Source organism: Ovis canadensis, chromosome 13 (assembly GCF_042477335.2).
Source record: "Ovis canadensis isolate MfBH-ARS-UI-01 breed Bighorn chromosome 13, ARS-UI_OviCan_v2, whole genome shotgun sequence".
Taxonomy (NCBI): Eukaryota; Metazoa; Chordata; class Mammalia; order Artiodactyla; family Bovidae; genus Ovis; species Ovis canadensis.
The window spans coordinates 73,655,317-73,665,338 of record NC_091257.1 but is presented as its reverse complement, the minus strand read 5'-3'; the positions used below and the strand labels follow the sequence as shown (position 1 = coordinate 73,665,338).

The following is a 10,022-nucleotide window of genomic DNA, read 5'->3' as shown; positions in this document are numbered from 1 at the left end:
ATGATAAAGGTTTTTCATGATAAAGGCTTTTCAGTGGGCTTTCTAGGTGGCGCTAGTGGTAAAGATTCTGCCTGCCAGTGTAGGAGATGCAAGAAACTCGGGTTCCATCCCTGGATCAGGAAGATTCCCTAGAGAAGGAAATGGCAACCCACTCCAGTATTCTTGCCTAAGAAATCCCATGGACAGAGGAACTGGCGGGCTACAGTGCATGAGGCCACAAACGGTCAGACACAGCACAAATTACACAAAGGCTTTTCAAAGTCTTGCTTCCTCAGTCCTCAGAGCCCTGGGGTCAGCCAGCTACAGCTTAGGACAACAAAAAAAAGTGTATGTGATCTCAAGGAGACGTAGTGAAACTGTTTTTTTTTTTTTTTTCAGTGTCTGATCTTTCTCCTTTCAACAAAGCAGTTTTGTGTCTGGGCTCAACTTTTTAGATGCTTTCTAAAAGAAGAGAAACTTTGTACCTTAGGATATGTTTAAACAGCCCCAGGAAAGCCGAGGGGTCTCTGTGGTGTTTACAAATGTAGAAACGACAGACGCAGCTTACAGTGGGCCGGGCAGAGGTGGCCCCCACCTTCCCTGGCCACCTAGGAACGTATTGAAAAATCCACACGGCGGGTATGACTGAGGGTCCTCAGGGAGTCCAGCAGCAGAGCGACAGCAGAGCCACTGCAGGTCCCCATGGCCGGTACTCAGTTCTGAGACTTACTTACAACTCAGTGTTAGTCGCTCAGTCATGTCCAACACTTTGCGACCCCATGGATTATATATAGCCTGCCAGGCTCCTCTGTCCATGAAATTCTCCAGGTAAGAATACTGGTGTGAGTAGCCATTCCCTTCTGCATTGGATATTCCTGGACCAGGGACTGAACCCAGGTCTCTGGCATTGCAGGCAGATTCTTTACCTTCTGAACTACCTGGGAAGCCCATTTACAATGAAGCCCGTGGATAAATGGGGAAGACACAATGTCACCAGTCAGTCCTTTGAAAACATTGCTCAGTGAGTCCCCTCTGGGGCAGGGAGTCTCCGAGGACAGGGACAGACCCGGGTCCCGAGTCATCATCAACAGAGGGCATCAAGTGGGGCAGCGGGAGACAAGCCTCAGATCTGCTCCATCTTGGTCTCTGAGTTGGGGTGTTTTTAAAGAGGAAGAGCAAAGAAAAAGGAATTAACCATTGTTTTGTGACCTTTCTTAATCGTACTTTCAGGGGTGAGGATTCTCTGGTTTATGACTCTCTGGCCAGGTGATCTGTGGCTCAGGGGTCTGTGAGTTCACCTGGCCTTGGAGAAACAACCCGAGTTTGTACATAAATGATGAGACCTACAGCAGCAACTTCAGTGCGTTAATGAAGTTCTGACAACAATGGTCTTAGTCATCTAACTCAGGTTGATTAGTGCTCAGTTAGCACAGCATAGAGTTCTGAGGGGACAAGAACAGGATTGAGGTCAGAGGAGGCGGGTAAGGGGACAGTTTGGGTAGAGAGATTAATCATAAACTCAGTAAGGGAACCTGATTTTGGGGGGCTCGGTTTCACTATTACAGTTTTTATCAGCAAACTGGCAATCTCTACTCACTTGGGGAGATCAGCCATCTGGGTGTGAAGGTGTGTGCTGCGTATTTACTCAAAGGTTGTGCCTTTGAATGGCTGCTTTCACTGATATCAGGTGCTCAGAAAGTGTCTCCAGCAACGGAGTGTTACGTTGTGGTAGAAACTAGACAGGACACACTTCTGTTTGGCTGACAGCATTGTTATGAATGAATTCCAGTGACCATTTAGGCAAACGATTTTAAACTAAACAGAAACATCTCCTGTTGTACTTACACTGAAAGATTCAATTGGCTGAATTAAAAGTGTGAATAAATGAACTTGCTTGTACCCTTTAAAAAATCTCTCCTGCCCTCACAGCAACTATTGATTTACATGTTCTTAGTAAATTAGTTTGTTTTGTAGAATTTTATATGATGGGAATCATAAAAATGTTTGCATTTTAAAAATTGTACTTCCCTCAATGCTGCATAATTATTTCATGATTCATAATTCATAGCTTCATTCTTTTTATAGCCGTGTACTATCCTGTATAGATGCCCCACAATTTCCTTACCCGCTTAATGGACATTCAGCTTGTTTTCAGTTTTGGCTTTTACAAACAAAGCCTTATGTTACATACACACACACACACACACACACAATCTGAATAAATGAAACATAGCAATGGGTTGATAGTTTTGGTGTAAGTTGGTGACGTGTGTACACTCAACACGGCTGTGGGAGTGAAGTCGCATAGGATGGTCCTCAAAGAACTTCTGGTCTGAGATGGTTGTTCCCAATGCCTTGTGATTGTCACAGCTCCTCACAGACACAGTCATGAAGCCATCTCAGCTCACACTCCACAGGGCAGGAGGGCATGTTTCCACTGATCTCCTCCAGTGAGAGTACGCCCACCGAGCTACGGGGCTGGCTGCTGGTGGTTGGGGCCTGGCCCTGTTCTCCCGACTTCTCACCTAGTGTTCTTGAAAAGCTAGCCAGCAGTTCCATAGCTCATTAAATTGGACTGATGTTCTGATGGCTTGCAAAGCAAATTTTTTTACAGCTGTTATAAAGGTCTCATTGCTCAAGTGTAATCGAGCAAAACTGCCAAGCCCCCTCCACTCCCTGGACGCTAGGATTTGCAAAGGCAACAGAAAGTGTACAGTTGACTCCAGAAATAACTGCACCCAGCCCAGAACTCCTGGGACAATATGTGGAAGGTTCCAGGAGGGGCAAAGTTCCCTTACAAGAGACAGTCCGGAGCTTGGCCGCTTGTGTTCCAGTCCCTCTCTGCAACCCACCAGCCTGGGGCTGGGAAGTAGTCGCCAGATCCCTGATGCCTCAGTGTCCTTGTCTGCACACAGTGGGGCTTGTGGACTCCACTTAGAGTGCAAGGAGTTAGTCAATGCAGAGCACTTACAACATTCAGCACCTACTGTATGCCAGAAACTGTGCATACAGAAAGGAACAAAATAGATAGAGATCCTTGCCCTTGTGGAATTTATACTTGGGGTAGGGGCAGGGGGCACACCATGGACACTCTATAAGGTTAATGGCCCCTAATTACATCAGACAGTTGCCAATAAGCCAGGCACCATCCCACTTTTGGGGGTGTTCTTCCCGTGGGCCTTTGCCTGTGGGGTGATAACCTCACCACTGCCCTGTTCTGCCAACCAGCAAACATCTGTACTCAAGATGCACGGCCAAAACCCCTGAGGTCCCCCATGAGCCTCTGTGCCATCCCACCCTGCCTTTCAACGGGAGGGCCTGTGTTTTTCATCTTCAGGGGACCGGGGCAGAGCTCCATCAATCAGAAGTTGTGTAAGGGCCTGCCATGGCTGGTCCAGGGGCCGCAGGCCACGCGGCACTCATTAACGACTGTCTGTTCAATGATTATCTGCCTGGGTTTATTGTGGTGAGCCAGTCCAAAGCATAACTGATCGTGGCCGTGATCCAAAGACCAGCCCCTGACGTCAGAGTCGAGCCTCTCTGGGTGTGGTTGTGGGGCCGGGCCTCTCTCTTTCTTGGAATTTAAAGGCCAGGAAGTTCTGCCTCCAAACCCCAAACAGGGCCTTCCCACTGGGAACGCACGCTCACCCGCGGGAAGAGCCTTGCAAGAGACCCTTTGGCCTCTGATCTGATCGTCCAAAGAGAAGAAAGGTAGGCAGAGCCTGTTCATATACGTTTCTAACAAACTTCAGTGCTAACTGGAACTGGTTTTCTTTTTCCTCCCAGCCATGACGGTGACCCCGACAAAGTGTGCAGAGTTGAGGGTGTCCGTGGTTGTCTTTGTTCAGGAAGCTTGTGCTTTTTCTATTGCAGAGAACCTTGGCATCCGTGCCCCCCAGCCCAGCTCTGCAGAGATGCCTCCTCAGCTCTCAGACGGCCTCAACTACTCAGCCAAAATCGTCCGGGGCTCCCTGGACAGCCTGCCCCAGGCCGTGAGGGAGTTCGTGGAGAGTAGCGCCAAGCTGTGCCGGCCCGACCAAGTCCACATCTGTGATGGGTCCGAGGAGGAGAACCGGCAGCTGCTGAGCCACATGGAGGAGGAGGGTGTGATCAAGAGGCTGAAGAAGTATGACAACTGGTGAGCACGCCTCTGCCCCTCATGCCGTCATTCTGCCTTCCTCTCTACCCAGGGTGCAGGTGGAACAAGGGGGACGAGGACCTCAGCAGAGCTGGGGCGGGGCTGTGTGGTTTGCAGACTCTTGAAAAACTTAGTAAAAGAGCCAGAACCGTGTAGACTTAATTTTACAATGTTTGCAGAGCAGCCCAAGTCATCAATGAAGGGGCGCATGCAAACTGTCTTTGCAAACCAGGTCCCCGATGGAAAGGAAGGTCAGACAGTCCCTGTCCTAAAACACGAACTCCTGGTCTAGTGAGTGTCCCTCTGACTATGTCACAGTGGGCGTAGCTGTGTCCGCACTGACGCAGCATCCTTAGTGCCCTGGTACCTGCCAGGTGTGGGAAGAACATGATGATGAGAAAACTGGTCCCTTCCTGAATGGTCCATGGCTGAGGGAACCTAGGGAGCAGATGCCATGCAGAATACCAGCACTTCTCTGATCCCCACCTGTGTATTTTAAATTTTTGTTTACTTGTTTATTTTCATCTGTGCTGGGTCTTCATTGCTGCAATGGGTTTTCTTTAGTGGAAAAGCGGGGGCTACTCTCTAGTTGCAGTGCCAGGGCCTCTCATTGTGGTGGCTTCTCTTGTTGCAGAGCACGGGCCCTAGAGAGTGGGGGCTTCAGTAGTTGCGGCTCCCAGGCCCTCACACACAGGCTCAGGCTCAACAGTTGTGGTGAAAGGCCTTAGTTGCTCCATGGCCTGTGGGAAATTCCTGGACCATAAATCGAACCTGTGTCCCTTGCATTGCAAGGCAGATTCTTTACCACTCAGCCACTAGGGAAGTTCCTAATCTGTGTATTTTAATTTTTTTTTTTTTTTTTTTTTGCAGCTGGTTGGCTCTCACTGACCCCAGGGATGTGGCCAGAATTGAAAGCAAGACAGTCATCATCACTCGAGAGCAGAGAGATACGGTGCCCATCCCCAAAACCGGCCTCAGCCAGCTGGGCCGCTGGATGTCCGAGGAGGATTTTGAGAAAGCGTTCAACGTCCGATTTCCGGGGTGCATGAAAGGTGAGTGAAACATTTATTTGACTGGGTACAATATCAGCAAACCTTTTATTATCATCTCCGTCCTACCGGTAATTGTCCAAGGAACTCCCATTGCTCAGAGAGTTATAAATTCCACATGAGAAATGGCCACATATTAAAAATGTATAGCTCAGTGGTTTTATAGACTGTCTTCGATGACCAGGAAAACAATTTCTACACTTGTGAATTTAAGATAGCTTGGTGGAACCCAGCTGCACATTTATGAAAACTCTTTAATTTTGCTGTTATGGCCGCCTTTTCATTTGGTATTGTTGAGTCGCTAAGTTGTGTCCAACTTTTTTGTAACCCCATGGACTGCAGCATGCCAGGCTCCTCTGTCCACCACTGTCTCCTGGACTTTGCTCAAACTCTTGTCCATCGAGTTGGTGATGCCATCCAACCATCTCATCCTCTGTCACCTCTTTTTACTTTTGCCTTCAATCTTTCCCAGTGTCTTTTCCAATGAGTCAGTTCTTCGCATCAGGTGGCCAAAGTATTAGAGCTTCAGCATCAGTCCTTCCAATGAGTATTCAGGGTTGATTTCCTTTAGGATTGACTGGAGTAATCTCCTTAAAGTCCACAGGACTCTCAGTGGACTCTTCCAATCAAGGGGCTGGTGGCAAGCAAGATGTGATGTTGGAGAGGGATCATGAGAAGGGTCACAGATGGCGGTTGTCTGTGAGTTTGGGGTTGTTTCTCACCAGCTCCCACCTCCCGGCCCCACAGGTCGCACCATGTATGTCATCCCGTTCAGCATGGGGCCCCTGGGCTCTCCTCTGTCCAAGATTGGCATCGAGCTGACAGACTCGCCCTACGTGGTGACCAGCATGCGCATCATGACGAGGATGGGCGCCGCCGTCCTGGAAGCACTGGGGGACGGCGAGTTCGTCAAGTGCCTCCACTCCGTGGGGTGCCCTCTGCCTTTAAAAAGTAAGCACATTATTTCAAAATCAAAAGCCAGAATTAAAAAAAGAAAAAGCTTACCCTTAAACTCCGTTGGGGACCTGGCACACTCATGTGGGCGTGTCCTCCTGCACAGAGCCTTTGGTTAACAACTGGGCCTGTAACCCCGAGCTCACACTCATCGCCCACCTGCCCGACCGCCGAGAAATCATCTCCTTTGGGAGTGGGTACGGCGGGAACTCGCTCCTTGGGAAGAAGTGCTTTGCCCTCAGGATGGCCAGCCGGCTGGCCAAGGAGGAGGGGTGGCTGGCAGAGCACATGCTGGTAAGACGCAGGGAATTCTACATGTGTGCAGCAGAGGGTCGGGCAGAGGAGGGGAAGTGGTAGACCCCTACTGCATTAGCATTCCTATTAGGCATCAGAGTTCCAGTGCTCCAAGGACACTGGGAATTCCATCAGTAACGATGAATGGCTTCCAGGCCCCCTCCGAAACTAGGGTGTGGACCTCTGGGGCAGAAAGGAACCAGTGCTTCAGGAGAAATCTTGTCTCCAACAGATTTTGGGCATCACCAACCCCAAGGGCCAGAAGAAGTACTTTGCGGCTGCGTTTCCCAGTGCCTGTGGGAAGACCAACCTGGCCATGATGAACCCTACTCTCCCGGGATGGAAAGTAGAGTGTGTGGGTGATGATATCGCCTGGATGAAATTTGACCAACAAGGTGACTCTTTGAGGCCCAGGTGTTGATCATAATCATTGGACCTTAGTGAAGTTTTGGGTTTAAACATGCCAAATCCTCCCAAGTCCACGGTGTCCGGATTTTTAAATTCAGTTAGTTCTTGCAAAAGCTCGGACATATGTATTCCATCAGCTTTCTTTAATCTCATATCCAATCTGGATTGAAATGGGACCTTCTATCGCTATTTGTTTACATTTTGTTTAGCTGCTAAGTCATGTCTGACTCTTTGCAACACCATGGACTATAGCCCCCCAGGCTCCTCTGTCCATGGGATTTCCCAGGCAAGGATATTGGAGTGGGTTGCCATTTCCTTCTCCAGAGGATCTTCCTGACCCAGGGATCAAATCCACGTTTCCTGCATTGACAGGCAGATTCTTTACCACTGGGATACCTGGGCTGGTTAAAATAGTTTGATGGGGAACTGGTAAGAAAGTCAACGTTGATTAATAATGCTGGCATGAGACAAGAGAAAGAGATTCTGGGGAGGAGGGAAAAAATAAAAAACTTGAGAATTTGGTGCAGAAATTAACCTGGCAAGATTGGTACTCACTTCCACTCCTTGGTTTAAAACTTTCCAGGTAACTTGCGGGCCATCAACCCAGAGAATGGGTTTTTTGGCGTCGCTCCGGGAACCTCTGTGAAGACAAACCCCAATGCCATCAAGACCATCCAGAAGAATACCATCTTCACCAACGTGGCCGAGACCAGTGATGGGGGTGTTTACTGGGAAGGCATTGACCAGCCACTGGCCTCAGGCATCAAGCTCATTTCCTGGAAGGGCAAGGAGTGGGACCCCAAGGATGGTAAGCCCCCCCAGGAGGCCCAGTGCCCCAGTCCTTGGGTGTGTGTGCTTGGCCAGACACTCAGGGCCTGTCTTCCCTTGCTGCTGTAGGGGAGCCTTGTGCCCACCCCAACTCACGGTTCTGCACTCCGGCCAGCCAGTGCCCCATCATTGACCCTGACTGGGAGTCTCCAGAGGGTGTGCCCATTGAGGGCATCATCTTTGGAGGGCGCCGGCCTGTTGGTGAGGCTCCTGGGCAATCGGGCTGGGACACGGTGTGTCACTACGGGGGGACGTGTCACTATAAGGGCTCACGTTCCGTGACCTGGTTGGAGGGTGTCAGGGATACGGAGCCTCCTTTCGCAAATGACAGGGTAATGAGCAAGCTCGGGCATAGAACTTAGTCTCTGCCCACTGAAACTCCTGGGTCCTTGTCCAGGGATGGGCTCCCAGTTTGACTTTGGCCACATGGCCTCCTGCCATGACTCTGACGTGGCAGCGTCCGCCCTTAGCTCTGGCGCTTCCGCATCAGCCCCTTTAGATGAGAGACCACACACAGCACATCTTTCCACTTGCGAGACGGCGTCTCAGCTGAGGGGCTGGGGGTCAAGGCCTCTAAGGAGCATTTCTTTCTCCTGCTAAAGGTGTCCCTCTGGTCTACGAGGCTTTCAGCTGGCAGCACGGTGTGTTTGTGGGGGCGGCCATGAGATCTGAGGCCACGGCAGCAGCGGAGTACAAGGGTGAGTCTGGCCAAGATCCGGGCCGCCAAGAAGGGACAGCGACAGCTCTGTCTCTGTGTTTCTCTGTCTCTCTATTTTTGTGTTGCTCTGCTTCTCTGTCTCTCTCTGTTTCTATGCCTCTCTGTCTCTCTCTCCCTGTTTCTATATCTCTGTGTCTCTGTCTCTTTCTTTCTCTATATCTCTGTCTCTCAGTTGCCCCTCTGTCTCTTTATCTCTCTGTCTCCCCGTTTCTCTCTCTGTATATGCAGAGAGGTACAGAAAGCCAGGCGGCCGAGTCAACAGTAACTGTGCCCATAGTCCTGTGAGGCCTCACTTACCCACAGAGTCCCCTGTTAACAGGCAAAGTCATCATGCACGACCCCTTCGCCATGCGCCCCTTCTTCGGCTACAACTTTGGCCAGTACCTGGCACACTGGCTCAGCATGGCCCAGCGTCCCGCAGCCAAGCTGCCCAGGATCTTCCATGTCAACTGGTTCCGAAAGGATAAGGCTGGCAGGTTCCTCTGGCCCGGCTTCGGCGAGAACTCCCGGGTGCTGGAGTGGATGTTCAACCGCGTGGGCGGGGAAGGCGGCGCCAAGCTCACGCCCATCGGCTACATCCCCAGTGAGGATGCCCTGGACCTCCGGGGCCTGGGGGATGTCGACGTGAAGGAGCTCTTCCACATCTCCAAGGAGTTCTGGGAGGAGGAGGTGGAAGAAATACAGAAGTACCTGGAGGAGCAGGTGAACGTCGATCTACCCCTGGAGATCAAGAATCAGGTCCTGGCCCTGAAGCAGAGAATCAGCCAGATGTAATCAGGTTCGCTTGACGGTCCACCTCCAATCCACACAACGCACCAGGAGCAGGAGACACGCGCTTCCCGAATTCTCACTGCCTGCAGCACCGCAATGACCGCACCCAGGGGCTGATCGAAAGACACACCTTAATCTTTCAGATAAGACCTACAGCAGACTGAAGCTAGTCACTAAAGAGGTTGGGGAGGGAAATAGCAGTCTCCAGGAAATAGCAAACATTCATGATACAATGCACCTTTGTTCAACTTAGGGACACTCAAGCAGACAGTCTTCTTTGTCTTTTCCCTTTAGCTGCATCAGTTAGCCAGAATGCACAGGAAAAGACACTTGAGCTGTATATATGTGTGTGTGCACACGCGTGTGTGTCTGTGTACTGTCGTCTAAAACGTATTTAATGACTTTGGAAAAATCTTGGGCAAGATTACCTAGTTGTTGCTAGAATGCAATGTTGCTTTCTTATTAATATGTGTGTTTAAATTATTTTTATATACCATGGTTCCTTACCTTTACATAATTTCAACGTTTTCCCCTAACACTTCTTGGGAAAAAAAATCACAAAATAAACTTTTATAGAAAAGATGAATTTGTTTGCCTGGTTTTTCTTATCTGAACAGCCAAGAAGAGGGGACTCTGATGAAACCTTCTGTGATAGAATCCCCTCCAAAGAACGTGGGACTACCCTGGTGGAGGGGGGTGAGCTGGGGGGTGGAGCAAGCCAGATGGGGAGGTGTGAGTGGAGAGACTGTCACCCAGAGGTGACACGCCACCATGCTTTGGGTTTTCTGAATTAACTCGAAGCCATCCATTAGTGCCCTTGAACATCCACAAACCTTTAAATTGTGGGTCTTGGGTAAGGGGAACAGGAGAGTTTAAAGCATGC

General features: G+C 50.1%; 1 protein-coding gene across 1 annotated transcript; it reads left to right on the top strand.

The window, feature by feature from the left end:
* The first annotated feature begins 3,338 nt into the window (after positions 1-3,338).
* PCK1 (phosphoenolpyruvate carboxykinase 1) lies at positions 3,339-9,719 on the top strand. The gene is made up of 10 exons (XM_069548223.1): positions 3,339-3,690; positions 3,853-4,117; positions 4,988-5,169; positions 5,914-6,117; positions 6,227-6,414; positions 6,647-6,809; positions 7,406-7,630; positions 7,720-7,851; positions 8,253-8,348; positions 8,688-9,719. Exons 2-10 carry the CDS (start codon positions 3,894-3,896, stop codon positions 9,140-9,142), a joined length of 1,869 nt encoding a protein of 622 aa, XP_069404324.1. The 5' UTR covers positions 3,339-3,690; positions 3,853-3,893; the 3' UTR covers positions 9,143-9,719.
* Positions 9,720-10,022: the final 303 nt, after the last annotated feature.

What these genes read in the sequence shown, in the direction of transcription:
- PCK1 (XM_069548223.1), top strand. Translation starts at nt 3,894, where the DNA reads ATGCCTCCTCAGCTCTCAGACGGCCTCAACTACTCAGCCAAAATCGTC. An exon ending in GGCTGGCAGAGCACATGCTG is followed by an intron (nt 6,415 to 6,646) that starts GTAAGACGCAGG and finishes TGTCTCCAACAG; the next exon opens with ATTTTGGGCATCACCAACCC. An exon ending in GGCAGCAGCGGAGTACAAGG is followed by an intron (nt 8,349 to 8,687) that starts GTGAGTCTGGCC and finishes CCCTGTTAACAG; the next exon opens with GCAAAGTCATCATGCACGAC.